This window comes from Rhipicephalus microplus, chromosome 5 (genome assembly GCF_043290135.1).
Source record: "Rhipicephalus microplus isolate Deutch F79 chromosome 5, USDA_Rmic, whole genome shotgun sequence".
NCBI classification, from domain to species: Eukaryota; Metazoa; Arthropoda; class Arachnida; order Ixodida; family Ixodidae; genus Rhipicephalus; species Rhipicephalus microplus.
In genome coordinates this window covers 83,068,229-83,088,064 of record NC_134704.1, presented here as the reverse complement: position 1 = coordinate 83,088,064, position 19,836 = coordinate 83,068,229, and the positions used below count along the sequence as shown (strand labels likewise).

Genomic DNA, 19,836 nt, shown 5'->3' with positions numbered 1-19,836 from the left:
CTGCGACGTGTTCCTAAAAAACTGAGAAAGGAAACGTTTTTCGAGGGAAAGAGTATAGAAAACCTGCACTCTGTGTGAGCAGTTCCGTGCAGTGTACTGAAAGCTATGGCTCGCACGTTCTACCTATAACAGAGAAAACAGAAGCTGCAGTCTACCCTCCCTGTCCGCTTGTAATAATTCGCCTTGCAACGCTCAGGGAATAGAAGCTTGTCTGCAGCAGTAATAGTGTAAAATGGGCTAGCCAGTTCATCTCTGTCACAACTGCGTAATCATTTGATCATCGTTGCTGACTCGCTGACACGAGCCACATAGCCTTGGCTGCGTGGCATGGGACATGTTTTCTGGGTAGAAGAAAAAGAAAGTTGAGTTGGGACGGCCTATAAACGCAGAGGCATACGAGGCGACGATGATTTGGCTTGCGAGAAAACAAAGGGGTTGGAGGAAGGAAGAAGCGATGCAGAATCGCGAGGATGCGACGCAGCCAAAGAGAAGCAGTGCGGAGCAGCATTTCGGGAAGAAAATGGGCTGGAATGGAAGCAAGAGCCAAGCGTGTAGGTTAAGGAGCGAAAAAACGTTGCTTGGAGCGTGCGACAAAGGCGAGTGAAAGGGTGACGCTCAGAGCACCCTCCTTTCCTTGTATAACGCCTAAGTTGGCTGGGCTCCTGGACCTGCGAAGAGAGAGGAAACGCCGTAAAGGGGCGTGCATTCGGCCTCAACGCGATTTGCCGACTTGACAGCGCAAATAAGTTCGAGCAATTGGTTCTGCTTGCTTGCTGTCTTTTAGGACACTTATTGTTGCGCTTATTCTTCCTCGCGTAAGGCGTCTCCTTGTTCCCGCGAGTACAGTTTGTGCTTTGCACGCGTGCGTAGCGTTCTGACTCTTTCGAGTATCCGCGTTGCATCTCGTTCTTTCGACGGCTTCCCTAAAGTTCTTGTCCTAATGCAGTTTCTTCTGTTTCTGTATTACGTGTCATTCTACTTTCGCCGAGGGCTTTTCTGCACCGCGAGCACAAACGTGCAGCGTGTATTTGTGTGCGGGTCTAGCCTGTCTCCCGAATTGGCCTTCCTCACCCCTCGTGGCAACTTTTTTCTTTCTTTCACTCTAGGGACTCCTTCTCTTGCTTTTACTTGATATTCTACAGGCCCAGAGAACGCAATCCTATTTCCTTCGCCGACGAGGACGAAAGCGGAGTGATGGTTTTGCTTCTCATTTTCCTGTGGCCTTGCAGTGCACCGTTATCTGCCTGTAGCATATTTATTATGATCAGCCATCTTGCTTCTTTTTTATCTCTTACCATCTGACTATATACAACACTGCTGCGTACCTGACCAGGCTGAGACACCGCAATACGTTTTTTTCATCTACCTTCTTGAACAAGAAAGTCTTGGTAACCGACTTGGCCACCTTCGTGGCTTACGGTTTTGTACGGGAATGCGGATATTGGGCGGACGTTCCTTCTCAATGCGACTTTCAGAAGACCATCCGTTATGCAAAGATCAAGCGAGTGCTCTTAAGCGAAGTGTAACAGTAATAAAAAGAAGTACGCTACGCAATTCAGTCGACAGAAGTTGGGGCGAGTGTGTTCGCACCAATAGATGCTGTTATTGTCGGATGAAGATCGAAAGACGTGTTGGACGTGCGAGGCAATTGAGGAACAATGGAAGCTTCAGAGAGCCTATGCAATGGCAGTAAATATTTTAGGACAAGTGAGTCTTCAATGTGCGTGTCGGTAAAGAAAGCTGGCCGTATTGGATGCCTCGTCTGCCGGGCAAAAACGCAGCTCCGCCAAGCGGTTAGGCCTGTTTCTGGCACTGAATTACGTGTTAAAGAAGGGATTAAAAGTTGTACTGTTCAGAAATATGATAAATGTGGCGCAATTTTTGGTTCAGCCGTTGCAACCTTCCAACGTTGAAATTATATATATTCCTTAAAAAAGGTTGTATAGTACTAAGTTCGGTTTACTAACTACTTGTCACATATGTTACTCATACAGTTTCCTAATATACACTAGAGGGAACTCTGGCGCTAGTGTCTATAGGAGCTGCCACAGAGTTTCTCAAAATTAACTAGAGGGCACTCTGGCGCTGCGATTGTTCAGCGACGATGGGAATGATGGGCAGTACGCACATTTTCCTAGTCTTCGTACTTGCGGGCGGCGAATCGTACTTGCGGCTTCGTTTATTGTTGTGTTTTGGTTTTTGTTTTGAAAGAAAGATTGAACCCTTTTGAACTTCGTGACCCAATTTGGAAAGGTAATTCGAAAAAAATAAGGCGGTGAAGCGCAATTGATGAACATTGGCTGATTTTTGTTTCGTGAGAAAACAGCTTCAAGCCACACGAACACACACGGAGCCAAAAGCAGGCCAGAAGTACGAAGTTTAGACAAATGTGTGTACTACCCATCATTCGCATGCTCACTGAAGCGCCGTGCGTTGCAGCTCCCATAGACAATAGCGCCAGAGTTCCCTCTAGTGTATATTCGGAAACTCTATGGGAGCTGCAACGCACAGGGCTTCAGCGAGCATGAGAATGATGGGTAGTACACAGATTTGTCCTTTCTTCGTACTTCTGGCCTGCTTCCGACTCAGTGTGTGTTCGTGTGGCTTGGAGCTGTTTTATCACGAAACAAAAATCACAAATGTTCAGCGGTTGCGCTGCACCGCCTTATTCTTTCAGGCTGACCATTTAGAGAAATGTTCTTTCAGGCTGACCATTTAGAGAAAAGACTAGAGAAATCTGTGTACTACCTATCATTCCCATGATCGCTGAACGATCGCAGCGCCAAGGAAACTCTATGATGTTACAAACCGGTTAGTAAGTGAAGTTAGTAATGGGGAGGTTAGTAACTGTTACTGCCTCGAGTGTTATTAAGGCAGATCGTAATGGTTCCTAACGTAGATTGTAACGGTTACTAAAAAAATGTACTAGCCGCGATCATTTCACCTCACGAATCACCCGTTTAACATCGGTCCCATTCGTGAGTATTCATATTTCGACATATAACGGAGTAATTGATACATCAACGCACATAATGTCATAAATGGGAACGGCATACGTACACAAGCTCACGTGACACGTACAGTCCCCAAGTGGTTCCAGGACCATTTAGAGCTCTTACTACGGAGAACGCAGCTGATGCTGGTGGGCGGATATGCTGTAGGATAGACAATTTAAGTAGGCGTCTCACTTTGTACAGCGTACAATTTTGTTAGGCGCACGAGGTAAGGCAGTGTAGGACTTTCGATCAAGCATATAATGAAAAACAATTATATCTATTTTGCATAATACCGCCTCAACAAGGCCTAGTATACAAGACCTAAGACTGGGTTCTAAGCTTACATATATTGCCTCAATGAAATTGAATGGATCCGTCAATGAGCTTGAATGCTAGTAAACATTATGTTAGACGCTCGTAATAATAACCTTTAAAGTTGGTTCAACAAGTTAATTAAGTGTGTGCATGACGAAAGGTTAGTAACAGAGCGCCAAACGTAGTAACCTTTGCAACCTTTAAGTGTCTGCTAAGTTAGGTTGTAAAAATGTCGCAGAAAGTTAGTAATGGCCCAAGAAAGTTAGTAAAAACTGCTAATACTAACTTTTTCCTTGTGGTTACAAATTTGGGAGTACCTGCACCAAGTGCTGTGTACCCGGGGCGAAACAAAGTGCGTTTGGAGGATGAGACTGCGGTGGAGAAATCGTGCGGCACTGTTACCCTGTGGTATCATCAGAATACCAAATGACGGGTCTACGTTTTATACAGAAGGATGTCCCGTCGGAAAACTCCGAACGGGGAGTAGCAGAACGTCTCTTTGTGGGAGACGATGTCCCTTTGCTTTGCATGCGTATGCAAAGTTTCACTTCCTGGGCACACCGCTGAAGAACTTTTTTGAAGCAAGCAGAAGTTGCAGTGACTCTAAGGCAGCGAGTGTTCGGCACTCAGGCACAGCGGAGTAAACGCATTTCTGAACAGGCCACATACATACACTCGCTAGAGTTCATTTGAAGATGTAAGTTCAGAAATTCTTTCCTTCTCACCATTTACTGTCACCTCTCAACTTATTATTATTATTATTTTGTGTTCAGTTCGCAAGGGCTCTCTGATTCATGACTTGGCAAGCGCATCGTAAATCAGGAAGTGCTCTCTATTCTAGAGAGATGCATTTGTCCCCCCTCTGTTTCTCCCTCTTTCTTTCTTTTTCTCGTTCTTTCTTTCTTTCTTTCTTTTTTTCTTTTTAACCTCAACGTTCACTTCGAGCTTCCTTCTCAAACTTGTGTGCTGCTCATCCATTCTCATCGGACACCGCGTGTGCCTAGCGCTTTCCCACGTCGCGCCGTCCGAGCAACGTTCAATCTTGTGATCAATATATTCGTTCGCGGGCGTTAATAGCTCGCAAACGACTTTTCGTGGTCAGTTAAGCTGACGGCCGGAAGTCGAGTGCTGGAGCCCAAAGCGTCGCGCCCCTGCTGTGGTCCGTGCTTCGAGAGTTTACCATCCGTTCGCGAATGCTGGGTTATTAGACGATGAATGGAGTGGCAGTATACTTATATCGGGTGATATGAGACGCAGCAGTGATGAAACGTGAAGCGACCACGGAACAGAAAGTCACTCGCGTAGTGACATCTCTGATGGATGAAACGCCGTAGGTTGTTACAACAATTTAAAGAACACGGAACAAATGTTCTACCACTGGCTCACTAAACCGACCGTTAATTTAAGGTTTCTTCTTTCCATTCCCCCTTTTACCTTCTCGCATCCATGCGCAGCCAAACTGATTTATGCGGAGTGCTGACGAGATATTTTTTTAATTGCAACTAGGCAATCATATCATGAAGTACGCATTCGGAAATGCATATAGGCGTACCGTCAAGTGTGCTTGATCACCTCTTGTTGTGCAGTCGATTCCTTTCTCACGCACAGAAAATCGAACCACCAGTGCAAAATTTCAAAAATGTTCAACAACAACAACAACAACAACAACAACAACAACAACAACAACAACAACAACAACAACAACAACAACAACAACAACAACAACAACAACAACAACAACAACAACAACAACAACAACAACAACAACAACAACAACAATAATAATAATAATAATAATAATAATACCATTGAACAATCTTCAGGCCAATGAAGGCTCCTGCAGGAGTCATACACACACACATTTCTGCACTTTTGTTTCATAAATTTATTCTGTTTCATAAGTTTCACTGTTTATTCATAAGTGCATTGCTTTGCCGAAAGGCATGTAACGTGGGGGGGGGGATGATGGAGTTACAGCTTGGAATAAAACAAGTATTCGTCACAGCAGTTAACAACGCAGAATCTTCTGTAGGTGTTAGTAGCGAAAAAATTTCACGATGAAAATTCAATAGATTAGATGCGCAAGTTTTTTGCAACTAGTTCAAAGCAAGCGTAAACATGACTACAAAATATCTGTCTTTTTATGATCAGGACAGCCAAGCCAAAGACGGAGAATTCGGAAAGGTATCCACGAGGTACGGAGTAGGCAGAGGTTGTCCAGAGCTCGTGGTTCGGAGAACTTGAGGTGGGATACGGAGTCTGAAATAGTAATCGTACTGCTGATACTACTCTAGGATATGGAATAGTTCCGCGCCACCTCTTTACATCAGTGTGATTATTATGGCGTTCATCTCTTGTTTGTCTACTCCTTGTCTTCCTCTCATGGCTCATATCCAATACAAGGTATCAATGCAGTCGTCACTAAATTTTTCACTATTTTCTTTAGTTTATCAGTCACATAAACTAGAATCAACTATTATGATGAATTTAATTAGGAATTATTTGAAGGAAATATTTTAGCGTTTGAGGCATTAGCGAGATATGCTTATAGACTTACTGATTAATTCCTCAATGCCTAAAAATATCCCTGTGATTGTAACCCAGAGTAGAGGCGCCAAAAGAAAAGATTCTAATAAGAACTGATTGTAATAGTTCCAGACCCTGATTTTGAAGAGCTGGGAGTGTAAGTTTTACCTCAATTACGTGAAACGGCGATAGGATAGAAAATGATTACTAACCCATCGCTTTCGTTGACCTAATAACAGCTTTACACCCACTGTGGGGTAGCAGCTAAGAATTTCGTGGTTTCAGGAATAGATATACAACTTAAATGGGGCAATTAAATTACACGATAAAATGTTAAAAAAGAAACGTTTTATTGCAAATAAAAATAATACTTAGTAATAAAACGGCCTCGTATCTATGTGCTACGCTGCAAATGTAATCGAAAGATGATATTTTTCGGCCGTTTGGACTACATATGTTCCGGTCTCATACACGACAACCCGTGACGTTTTTTTCGCACCATTTTCATTATCCCACAATAAATGCAATGAAGGTTTGATTGAACAGAATTCATTTCACCCCGTTATCACAGCTGGCGCGCCATGTGTTCTTACCTCCATGACACATCAATGTTTTGGTCACGTGTGGTGCTTTATAGCAAGGTAGTAGGCAAAGAGGAACCGTTTGTGAGGCGTGACTGTATTTTATTGCGTGGAAGGGTCAGTGGCTGGGTATGCACTACTGGTGCACCGAAGTAGACGCTGGCCGAAGGAGGTATCACCATATCGTCGGCAGAGGGATTTTTTTTATGCATAGCATGGCATTTTCAGCGCCAAGTAAAAAACTAGGTTCTTCAGAATTACGCATCTACGTATTTATTAGTAAAGGACCACACCACCTAATATATACGTATCGGTGTTGTGTCTCAGATATGCGTAATATATTTTTTTGATCGGCAATGTTTACAAGTATGAACGCAGCCACCAGTTCAGGACGCCTGGGCGTTTAGCGAGTCCTAAAACTTTGGCCAGATGTTACATCGTGTGACATACAGACAGACCTAAACAGACAAACAGACCAACCGAAATTTCTGCGTTCACGTTTTCCAAGAAACACTGTCATTTTTTTTTAATTCGGGGACTGACCCATGCTAATTCACCAGGGCTGGGAAAGAAAACGTGCTGGAGAGGTCGGACGAATACCCCGTCAAATTTTAGCCGCGTACTTTTCCCGGCCTTACTGTACTATATGGCTACAGTTACTGTATGTGCACGCTCTCTACGAGAGAAGAGTTTCTCATAGGTTCGCCATTATGCTGAACGGCTGCGCAGTGAAGTTACTTGTCGCGCGCACAGAAAAGAAATACGGCACGTTGTTCCGGCGCGGGTGACATGCTGCAGCCTTATTCGCACGCACTGAGCGAGATTTCACTCTTGCAGCGAGTTCGTATAATGCTATGTGTTCTAGCGAATAACGTCCACGAACAAAATCAATGCGAACTACAATCATTTTACAGCGTTTCATTAATGCGAGGGCAATGCAGGGCATAGAATGGTGACTGGCATACGCTCAATTGACCATAATCATAAAGTTGGAGTTGTTTCATCTAACACTAAATATTTTGCTGAGTCTTTCATTCCAAAAACATCCCGAGAGTGGAACCACCTTCCCGCCGATGTTGTTTCCATACGCGTTAATCACCTGTTTCATCAAGCATTAGCTAATATTGTATAATAAGAATAATCTATGTTTTTTTTTATTTAAACACATGCTCTGTTTTTTCTATGTTTTGTACATCTTGTTGCTCCCACTCCCCTCTTCAATGCCCATGGCCTTGAGGGTATAATAAATAAATAAATAAATAAATAAATAAAAAAGTGTGAATTAAGTGGACCAAATGACAAATAAAGTGAATCGAAGTTGGATGAACTAAAAGTGGCGGAGTCGTTAAACAATAATTAAACGACCGAAAGGTTAAACTGATTCTAAGGTAACCTAGTTGAACAAAATCCGCACAATTCATTCAGTAAAGCTGCATATGACCCCGCTTAGACCAAAAATACTTTAGTTCATCGAGTCGCTTGCACGTAGATTATCACAACAGAGGCCTGTCCCACAACCACAGCTTTCTGATGCGTATGCTGCGATCTAAAAGCTGAAAAGTTCGCTTCCTGCAGAGCGGTGCCTTGCAACAAAATACGAAGCAAATATTTCCACCCGGCTCGCGACGATTACTTGCTTCGCCGAAATGCGGTGGCTGTATACATGGCCGAGAATGAGTTTTGGCCGCCTGAATTAGCTGATCAGGAAACATCGAAAAAAGACCATCACACTCACAGTAACGCTGGTGATCACTAGCAAACTAACATTTGTCGTTGAGCATCATTCAAAGCGGCTTCTTTGTTAAAAAAACAATGGTGATAGAATCGACGGAAGCATACAGCGTGGGAGCAGCACCATGAGCGTAAAGTAAGTTTTGCCGCAGCAAAATTGAACATTCGACGTCATTTTGCAGCACCTGACGGCGCTAACCAAATAGCAGTGCGAGCGGCGCAATGGAAAGTTGTGCGCAACTTTGCTACCTGCGGTTGCATATGCGTCAACTCTGATATAAAGTAACTCAACGTGTAGCGAGGGCAAAGCGCCAATCCGTGGAAGGAAATCGTGCGCTGGGAGAACAACTCATTTCCATTGGCGCCGGCGTCCCGGACCGCGGCGACCCGCTGTGTTCAGTTCTTCCCCAGAACGTTCGCACCCTTTTTCCCCAAATGACATCTTTACCGTTCTCTCCTTCTCTCTCTCCCTTGTGTCATGCCACCTCAAGGACGCAATTCTCGCTCGGCAGCCAACCCTTCCCAGTTCCTCATCGCATCCTCACGACCACACTTGACTTTCATGAGAATAACTGCGAAGCGGCACAATATCGGCAGGGCAAAGCGACCCGCTGCCACACCCTTTGCGCCCTTAAGGCAGTCGTGGCCGTCGGAAATACGGAAGAAGGGATTCGGCGTGGCTCCGGCTGGCTGGGCCGGCTCGCTGGTCGTATACGCTTCCGCAGGAAAAGACCTCCCGTCCCACTGCGCTTGTGGTATTATAGAAGCCTTAGAAGCCTCGACTCAGATGCTCGAAAATAGAAGAAATGCACGCGTTTCGTACTTCTAGGCGGATATGCGGCTCGGAAAGTGCGCTGACAACGACGGACGACAACTTATTCATGCCTCGCCATGGCGTGGATTATGCGTTGGGCGCGCTGTAACGGCCATGTAAAAATGGACCCAACGGTGTCACTGGCTTCCAAACTCCGAAGCCAGGGATCTCGTTTATGCGCCGGGTTGCGAAAGGAAGAGTTGTGGGACGCTGTACTTACGCGGCTATGCTTAAAGTTTTATATCTTTCTCATTTTATATCTTCTCAGTCGTGTTTGATCTCTTTTCTGTTCTATCCTTGTGCAAATGATAATTTACGTTTACGTTAATGTTCTCTGACGTTGCTTTTCTGGGTCGGGAAACTCTGGAAGTGCAAAATTTTGCACTGTGAAATGTTAAGGAAATGGACTCCGCGATTGTGTCATTTTATAAGGACTGGAGTGAAGATAACGGAAAAAATAACGAAAAATGAGACAGTATAAACGAGATACAACGGAGTACGAAATGAAGATCGGTGTGGGTGCTTTTGTTTGCGTGAGAGGAACAGAAGACTTGGCGCCGGTCAGGATCAGTGTACAGTATACTTTAACTCCCATGGTATGGGGATGAATACAAAACGATGCCCTAAATTGATCGGCCCACCGATTTCGCAGATTAATACACAATTGACATTTCGACTCATGTCCCAGAATGCGCATTTACCGTGGGTCGACTGCTCGTAAACTACAAATACTGATACTATTCTATGCATAAATATCTATAGAAGTAGGAAAAGTTCATGCGCAGCCTACTCATACGGCATATTTTAGAGCTACCTCTCACCCCTTTGCTCCACAATTCCGAACTAGAACTTTGATATGTGCCAGGATCATTTCTCTCCAATCGATGCGCGAAGATCGCGCCATCATTCTTTTGCTAAAGATACCCTTAAGAGATGGCAGGATTTGGCGTGTTGGTATAACATGATAAAGCGCAAACGACCGGAGGGTATAGAAGAGACGAGACAGAGCGCTGAACTGCCAACATTTTAAAGATATCTACCCTTCTAATATATGAAGCGTGGCCAGTTGACAAAAGGTCAGGTCTTTATTTAGCGTGATGAGGTGTGCGATGTACAAGGTCTTTTGCTTCAGAGCCCACTTGCCTGTAAAGCTAATCCCCGTCGTTCTTTATTCTTTCTTTGTCCACGCAGCCCGGCATGCGGGTGCAGCCTTTGTCTCGCTTCTGGCGCTTCGTGGAGCGCAACTACGGCCGCCAGTCTCTGCAGACAGCGCTGGAGAGCCTCTCTGACGTTCTGGTGCGGACGCTCCTCGTAGCCGAGGCCGTGCTACAGTCGACCCCGGCCGCGCAGGGACTTCGTAGGTCGAGGTTCGTAACACAGCTCTTTCTCTGTAGTGGTTTTGGTAGTTGCATTCTCGTTTTGCTTACGGTGTTAGCCTCGCGGTAAGCGTGGGCACTGATATTTTCTTTTCCTAATGCCTGCTTTCGAAGACACGACGAGAAGGGCTCCTCACTTCTGGCTCCTCATTGTCAAATGCCACCGTACTGTCAAGTTTTGAGAAGGCGCCACTTTGAACCAATCGGAAAGGTGGTAGTGGGGTTATATGAGCCAATAAGAGCAGACAAGATGGTGAATACGGCCACGGAGGATAACTCGATGGTCTACAGAACTGTTACCACGATCTGTTAAGTTTACAGTATACCCCAGGAAAGTGACAAAACGCAACATTCCCTTGCACGTTGCACTGTTTCCTTTAGCAAATTGGGGAATTGTGCATATACGCATGATAAAATACGTATCCTCCTTCAATTAGACAAGCCGTTACGCAACGCGAAATGGTTGAAACGGTTACACCTCCTGCATTTTTCTTTTCACATTACTTGACTCGTAAGTGGAACTGTCGTACCCAGAAGAAAAAAAAAGAGTAATCTGCTCCCCTTGGTATCAAAAGCACAGGCAGTGTCTCCGGTAGGGAATGGATTCCACATCACGTTTTTCTTACTTTATCTATATTAACACCACAGCTGCATTTATACTTTTGAGTGGGCGGCATGATGCTCCATCTGCGGTCATTTAAATAGGGAAGGCTTCTGTAGATTGAAGAATGAGCATGACTCGAAGTCAATGCTGGAGCCAGCAAGAAATGGTCTTAGCTGAAACACTGTCATGCTTCCAAACAATTCTATTCACGTTTTTAATTAGTTTGAATGGTTCATATTTCAGCTCTATTTTTCACTTTATATGCCACTGAAGTTACTACAAGCCCATTAATGATTTCACGTTTCTGCCGGACTTAGTCTCTTGGCTCTCTTCTTTCTCTGTTTGCATTCCATCATTAAAACACAACCTTGGATGCTGCACCTGAGCACTTTCAGCTGAGAGCTATCGGCTCCTCTTCAAGACAAAACAGACAGCACTCATGTCGAACCATCCCCTACTCCAAAGAAGGGTAGCAGTCAGATGGAACGTCATCGACCTCTTTGCCTCTCCTCTTTGCTAATTTATTTATTATTTATTTATTTCACAATACTGCAGGCCAATGTGCTGGCCCAAGCAGGAGTGGATACATCAAAACTTAATTGTAGAAAACAACAGACAACAATGCAAAAGAAACAAAAGGTTAAGAAAGAAGGTGACGCTCAAGGTCACCAAGAAACTTATTAGAATGAAAGATGTCACACGGCAAACAATTCCAGTCATCGACAGTTCTAGGAAAAAAACTATATTTAAAAGCATTTGATCGGGCAAAAATTGGGGTTAGAGCATGTTCATGACCATGACGAGTACGTCGTACTGAGAGCGGTTTAACACAGTCAGGGAGATCAATTTTTACAATACCACACAAACAATTGTAAAGAAAGGAAAGACGACTGAACTTTCTCCGAGCTTCTAAAGTAGAAATGTCGTTTAATTGCATTAAGGTGGTCGGGGAATCAAACCTACGATATTTGCCAAAAATAAACCTTACAGCCTTTCTGTTAATACGTTCCAGATTCATAATATCTTTCTTGGTATGCGGATCCCAGATAATAGAAGCATACTCAAGCTTAGAACGAACACAGGCATTATAGGCTAGAATTTTAGTACGCGAGGGTGCAGATGCTAGTTTTCTTTTCAGAAACCATAGCTTACGTAATGCAGAAGTGGTAATGTCAGTTATGTGGGTCGACCAAGTTAATTTGCTTGAGAGTGTGACGCCCAAGTACTTATATTTGTCTACATTATTTATGTTAGTGCCTCTTAGAGTATAGTGGAATTGACTAGGACGTAGCTTCCTGGTGATGCGCAGAAGCACAGTTTTGTTAGTGTTTAACTGCATGCCCCCGTTCTGACACCAGTTATCGATAGCGATAAGTGCATCTTGTAAAGCCACATGATCACACGGTGAGGAAATTTGCTTAAAAATGACGCAATCATCCGCGAACAAACGCACAGACACATTTTCAGGAATAAGAGAAGCTAAATCATTAACATAAATTAAAAACAAAAGTGGCCCTAGCACGCTTCCCTGTGGGACTCCAGAGGACACACGAAGAACAGTCGATGAAGAATTACCAATCACTACATACTGACGTCTATCTTGAAGGTAAGCCTGAATCCACAGAACAATTTTTGTAGGTAGTCCAATACGCTGTAATTTGTGTAACAATTTCCCGTGTGGCACTTTATCGAAGGCTTTACAAAGATCTAAAAACAGTACATCAGTTTGCCCAGAAACATCAAGCACACGTGCAAACTCATGGACAGTTGTAACTAACTGGGTAACAGTAGATAACCCCCTTCTGAAGCCATGCTGATGCTTTGATAGAACATTGTGTTCACTGAGAAATTCATACACGTAATTAGAAATAACGTGCTCAAGGAGCTTGCAACAACTGCTCGTAATAGAAATAGGGCGGTAATTCTCAAATGATAAGGGGTCACCTTTTTTATGAATTGGTTTCACACGTGCTATACCCCAATCAGCCGGTATTTCCCCCGTAGCAATTGAAAGATTAAAAAGTCCAGTTAGGAATTCCGATAAGTATTCAGCGTAGCGGTTAAAAAAAGCATTAGGAATGCCGTCAGGCCCCGGAGGTTTTTTGGGATCAAGTTGTAATAGCATGTGAAAAACGCCTTCTTGCGTCACTAATAGGTCATTGTCTGAGTCAACGAATGAATTCTCAAGTTCATAATCATCGGTTTGAGAAAAAACGCTCTGGAAGTATGTATTAAAGTGTTCAGCAATAGTTGGAGCATCAGTTATTATTACACCATTAACCTTCATTTTACTACTCCCTGTCTTAGACTCGCTTAAATACCTCCAAAATTTTTGAGGGCTATTCTGAAGAAATTCAGTCAGCGTATTACTATAAAAAGTGTTTCTTGCTTGTGCCAAGCTTGTTTTTAGTTTGTCTTTAAGTACGTTAAGCTGGGGTGTCATTGGCACATGCTTCTTGCGAAGCCTTTTAATTTTACGCTTCATGTGGATTATTTCACGGCTAATCCAAGGGTTTGCACGATGCTTATAAGTTTTTCGACACGGTACAAAATTTTCAACACAATGACGTATGGTTCTAACAAGCAATTGCCAAGAGGTCTCAACATTGTGTAACAAGGATCCGATATGCGTTTCAAGGTAGTCAATTATAGCTACATCATTCGCCCTAGTAAATTCCTTTATAAGTGTGGCAGGCTGAGTATTTTTAGCATGATGTAAAGCCTTATTCCAAGTAAAAAAAATCAGTTTATGATCAGAAATGCCCGGTTCGATTGCAACATGGCCATCAGAAAATATTTCACTTAGAAAGAGTAAATCCAAAATCGACCCGCTTCGGGTACAGACATCCACCGCTTGCTTGAGGTTGAGCAAAAACATGATGTCAAGAATTGAGTCACCCGAAGGAGAGCAGCCATAGCTTAAATTATCCCAAACAATAGATGGCAAATTAAAATCCCCTGTTAGCAAGACGTGTTTCCCGCATACACTTAGAAGACGATCATATAAATTCATCAGAAACATATCATCTGCATTAGGTGTACGGTACAGAGCACAAAGAAAGAAGGTAACATGGTCAAGCGATATTTTCAAAAATATGCTTTCATGATCAGCAATTTGATCGGCGAGACAGGCGTCAACGGAATCTTTTACAATAACCGCCACGCCCCCACCACGAGAGCCTCTATCCCGCCTAAAAACTTGATATCCAGGCGGCACAATTTCGTTGTCACTTATCAGACCATGTAGCCAGGTCTCGGTAATGACGCAAATATGTGGGTCATATAAAAGAAGAAGATTTTCAAGCTTATCGATTTTGTTAGCTAGGCTTCTAGCATTAAAAGATATCAAGCGAAGCTGGAACGTTGGGAATTGCTATGCCTTAGCGGGGTGCTTTTTACCTTTGACAGCCATTGACGGGAGTTTGAAGAGTCGTTCCAACTAAAAAGGTCGGTACCAATACGGAGCCTATCTTCAACAAGAAATACATTTTTACCGGCATCTTTATCTGCCTTAGCTGACTGCCAAAGAAATTTACGTTTCCGACGCGTTTCCGCACAGTAGTCGTTTTCAATACTAATCTTGGAGCCCTTAAGTTTTGAAACGTTTTTCCAGATAGCCTGTTTTTCCCTGTAGTCTTGGAAATATAGAATTATCGGCCTGTTATCTTTATTGCGTCCAAGCCTGTGAATACGAGCGACAGAAGAGCAATTCACACCTAGCTTATTCCCAAACAATTCATCAATAACCTTACGTCGCAGATCGGATTCAGTTTCATCCTGCGATTCAGCAATACCAAAAACTATCAAATTCGATCTGCGGGTGTAGTTTTCTAGGTCAATGAACTTCGCGCTAATACAAATCAAACTCACTCGAGTCCTCACAAGAATACGTCATACAGAGTAGTATTAGAATCGATAACCTGATTTCTATGACAAGCTGAATCAAAATGGCCGTTCCTACCCTGACCCAAGCAGGGAGAAAAATCAAGACTTGTCTCCTTCTCCTCTCTACTGCGCGTCATTTAGATAACGTACCTCACGTCTTTAAAATAATACTCATGTAGTATCCGGGAAGTGAACGAAGCCTGTCCTAGTAAAATCAGTATGAACACCCTTGGTGGCAAGGCCTGTGGTACACATTGTTACTGCTATGTCCACTACAGTCTCTTTGCACCTTACCGCTTTCTTTCTTTCATTAGGTTTTATTTGCGCTCCGTTCGCATTGCTCAAAGGTTGTCAATTCTTTGGCGCTTGGCTTCGCTAAAAGGACCACTTACTTTGACTTGACTCGAACCTCGAAAAAAAAATGGCGTTGTTAATTGGCGCCCTCCGAATGGCTAGGCCTCGTTCGTCTGACGCTGTTTTGGCTGGTCTGCCGCACTTTATTTTCATCCTCGCACAATCGAGTTCGAACGAAGACGTGTAAAAACCGGCACCTTTATTTTTCTACTCTCAATCTCTTCTTTCATCTTTTTATGTTCTTTTTTTTCTCGATAGGAAAGTTGTCCGCAGCCCACGGGGCCTCTGCAGGGGACAGCTTCAGCCAGAGTCACGTTTTCTGCAAGTGCGAGTGGTTCTTTATAAGAACTGCCGGAGCAAATTGGCGCCAGAGAAATTCGTTGCCTTTCGGCACGTGCCTCTTGGCGACTCTTGTGCGTGGATGAGGCTCTATTAAGAGCAAAATGTTTTTCATTTTATTGTGGTGCCCAATGGAACGCCCCCCGACTCTTAATTATGTTACTATTTAACTGGAATTACCTTTTTTAGTATGATAATAAATTACTTGAGGTACTCGTGATGTAATCGACTAAATTATGAGAAGCACTCGCGCTTTTGATTTGTCAGCTGGTAATGTCTAGCCGCACTGCAGTGTACGCGGCGCCTGTTTTGGGTGCTTTCTTTATGTGCACTGTCGAAATGTGCAATAGCGATGTTATAAAATGGGACTATCTATCTATCTATCTATCTATCTATCTATCTATCTATCTATCTATCTATCTATCTATCTATGTATCTATCTATCTATCTATCTATCTATCTATCTATCTATCTATCTATCTATCTATCTGTCTGTCTGTCTGTCTGTCTGTCTGCCTGTCTGTCTGTCTGTCTGTCTGTCTGTCTGTCTGTCTGTCTGTCTGTCTGTCTGTCTGTCTGTCTGTCTGTCTGTCTGTCTGTCTGTCTGTCTATCTATCTATCTATCTATCTATCTATCTATCTATCTATCTATCTATCTATCTATCTATCTATCTATCTATCTATCTATCTGTCTGTCTGTCTGTCTGTCTGTCTGTCTGTCTGTCTGTCTGTCTGTCTGTCTGTCTGTCTGTCTATCTATCTATCTATCTATCTATCTATCTATCTATCTATCTATCTATCTATCTATCTATCTATCTATCTATCTATCTATCTATCTATCTATCTATCTATCTATCTATCTATCTATCTATCTATCTATCTGTCTGTCTGTCTGTCTGTCTGTCTGTCTGTCTGTCTGTCTGTCTGTCTATCTATCTATCTATCTATCTATCTATCTATCTATCTATCTATCTATCTATCTATCTATCTATCTATCTATCTATCTATCTATCTATCTGTCTGTCTGTCTGTCTGTCTGTCTGTCTGTCTGTCTGTCTGTCTATCTATCTATCTATCTATCTATCTATCTATCTATCTATCTATCTATCTATCTATCTATCTATCTATCTATCTATCTATCTATCTATCTATCTATCTATCTATCTATCTATCTATCTATCTATCTATGTATCTATCTATCTATCTATCTATCTATCTATCTATCTAATCTGCCTTGAAACGCGCTGCATTAAAGGTGGTTTCAAGTCAAGTTCAAGTGAAGTAGCATTTATGAATTCAGGGGTAAGTCATTCTCTTTCATCGCACAAACTGTAGATGTAGTAACATATATCAGTGGCTTCAATGTAGTCAGTGCACAGAGTGGAAGGATGGCTCCTTATTTCTAGTAACCATGCAGGAGTGTAGGCTGGTCGTTTTTTTTTTTAATTCGGTACAGGAGGCTTTACTCGGTGCGTCAAGGCCTCTTGTAACGCAGGGCTGATGCGGCGTATTCCAGAGGGCGAAAGTGGTATTGAAGTGTCTGTTTTGGTGGTTGCTTTTTTATAGAAGCTATGACTGCTGGTTGTATTGAAACTGTTTTGTTGGCTAAGGCATCTGCATGCTCTTTGGTTGCTGCTCACACCAGCATGGGGAGGTGTAACCTAGAATTTTATATTGAGGCCTCTTTTAGTTAGGGCGTTTCAGTCATCCTAGTGACTGGTGGCAGAACATGCTTGTTAGAGTCCATTGAGAAAGTTTTTGCATTACCAACTTCCGTGTGAGAAAATCACAGCATGTTGGGCAGGTCATTCTTCAGTTAAAGAAGTGCTCTCTCTGGAACTGTCGAAGAGACTGAGGTGGTGCAAGGATTGTTCAACGCACCCCAATTAAGGAGTGCGTTCTTTAATGACTGAAAGAAAGCATTGCATCACAAGGAATATGTTTAGTAATGTAACAGTATAAAACCAAAACCGATCAGTATCCTATCACTGGTGACTACGGGACACATGTTAATTAGTAAGCTAACCACAGAAATTTTACTTTTCCTACTGCGTGCAGGCTTCCCAAGTGCTTCCAGCTGCTCGGGGTGGACCTGACGCTGAACACGTCCTTCCAACCTGTGGTGACCGAAGTGAATGGGCAACCCAGCTTCTACCGGAGTCCAAGGGTGGAGGACGAGCCGACCAACAGACTCAAGCAGCGGGTGCTGGCCGATGCCTTGAGCCTCTTGTTCGGCGCCCGGACCGTGGCTGACGAACTCGCGGAAGCCGTCGACGAGGTTTTCGAGAACCTAGGAATCATGGTTGGTGTTATTTAAAGGTACAGAAGCGTAGGTATTCGCGCAAATAAGGAGGCGTTGGCGGTGAAAGTACATAGGATGTACCAAGGAAATTTTAGTGACCTATGGAAAATTCCTTGCGCTAAAAACGAGACGTAGGTGAAGGGACAGAATGTTGTTCATGTTCAGCGCTAGCGCAACACCATAATTCCTTAAAACAGGTTAGCTTGGTGGGATTGCTGGAATAGCATTTTCCATACAGAAATTTGAGTGCGAAAGACGACGCAAGATGAAGAAGTAAAACACACACCCCACAACACAGACCATTAGCGCTTGTGGTGTACGTGTTTATCTTCTTCCTCTTGCGTCATCTTTTGCGTTCATATTTTTTGGACAAGAACTATATTTCCTGTTATCAAAAATAATAATGAAAAAGAGCTGAATTTATTTGTGGGAGAGAGAAACGTGGGGCTGTTTATGGTTATACTCTTAATGGTCGGCCTGTTCGTGTGCGTAACGGACGCCTTTCTCTTGTTAGCCGACTAGTTATAACTTTAGGGTGTCGTGATTTAAAAAAAAAGTGGAATGGTGCAGGACTGATGATTACCGTCACAAATATGTGCCCCCTAATAAAAATTCAGTTCGAAGTTGTCGCTTATGTGTGTAGTCTTATTTTCATCCCTGTGTATGCAAGCCCCCCCCCCCCCCCCCCTTTTTTTTTGTGGTAAAAAGAAGTCGCGGAGAGAGCATGCACACATCCATATTGTGTCCTTCTCTTCTTCCGTCTTCGTGTCATTATGACGCGATATTATTGTTTGACGCGATATTTTATGTGAGGAAGAATATAGATATGAATGATATTCAAGAACAATGAGTGATTTCTATGCGACAGATATTTCGTGTGTTACTTAGTGCCTAGAATATTCGCTGCTTAGATGGAAAGGATACTGGTTTCACGCAGTGCTCGCATATGCAGATGTTTAAGCCCAACATGGCAGTGTAGGAGAATAGAAGTGAACGTAGCTCATGTTCTTCGTACGCTATTGATTAAATTCAATAGGATTACAATATCAGAACTACACTCACATTATCTTTCTTCAAGAAGTAAAGGCATGATATGGATACATAGTACTTCATGATAGATAGATAACAAGGCTTTATTCATTACCTTGGTTGATTTCACAGAATTCTATCCTGACTTAATAAGAAAGTAACTGCCAAGATTAAGAGAACTGTCAAATTAGGCAAGCTGGCAGGGTTTTCCTTCATTATTCAACTTGTCTACAAAGTAATTTTTTAGCAAATTTTAATATGTTCACATTTCCAATGTTCGCGTTTCTTTCTTTAGTTACATCCTTACATACTATTCACTGTGCCCTCATCTCTGAATAAAACTGTTACCTACTGCTGCTTTGGATTCTCACGCATGCGCACAATATCTTTAACCTCAAAACAGAGCTGCGAATGTTTTTTTTTGTTAATTTTTCGTCGACAATACATCTAAGCAGGCAAAGAATGACCCAAACTTTGCAAAGATACCTCACGTTACGTGAAATATCTTTTATTACACGCAATTAAATACATTTCTTTTTGCTCTAATTAGAACGGGTGAGCAGATCTTGACGCGCGTTACGTAAGATTCAAGACGCCGCTGTTCCGGGAAAGACTTCGCTTATTTCGCCACCTCTACTCCCATTTCGACGTGCCATATCGTATCCTTCATCGCAGGGCTTTAGCTGCCAGATCTCCCACGACCTGTGCCTTAGCCGTGAAGACCTGGTCTTTCTCATGGATACGCGAAGGGAGTCTGTGCAGACGGGAGGATTTCAGCAGGTGAGGAAATGCGAAACAAGCATGTTGGAAATGACGATGAAGGAGCGAATATAATTTACTCTTAAATTACGCGATTCTTTTTGTATTGTTCTTGCTCGGGAGTCACCATTGTGTTGCCTCATCACGTTTCTGCCTATAGTTCGTGCAGGGCAGAGCTGGTCAGTGGATTCATCCCGACTCTTGCGCTGTGTGTTGTTCCTTTGG

General features: G+C 43.1%; 1 protein-coding gene across 1 annotated transcript in view; it reads left to right on the top strand.

Moving 5' to 3' along the window:
• LOC142817849 (cadherin-like and PC-esterase domain-containing protein 1) overlaps positions 1–19,836 on the top strand; it is a 226,033-nt gene that overhangs the window by 167,169 nt on the left and 39,028 nt on the right. The window contains exons 10-12 of the mRNA XM_075895727.1: positions 10,155–10,330; positions 17,580–17,823; positions 19,528–19,632. Of these exons, the coding sequence (XP_075751842.1) occupies positions 10,155–10,330; positions 17,580–17,823; positions 19,528–19,632 (525 nt within the window). The remainder of the gene's footprint in view (positions 1–10,154; positions 10,331–17,579; positions 17,824–19,527; positions 19,633–19,836) is intronic.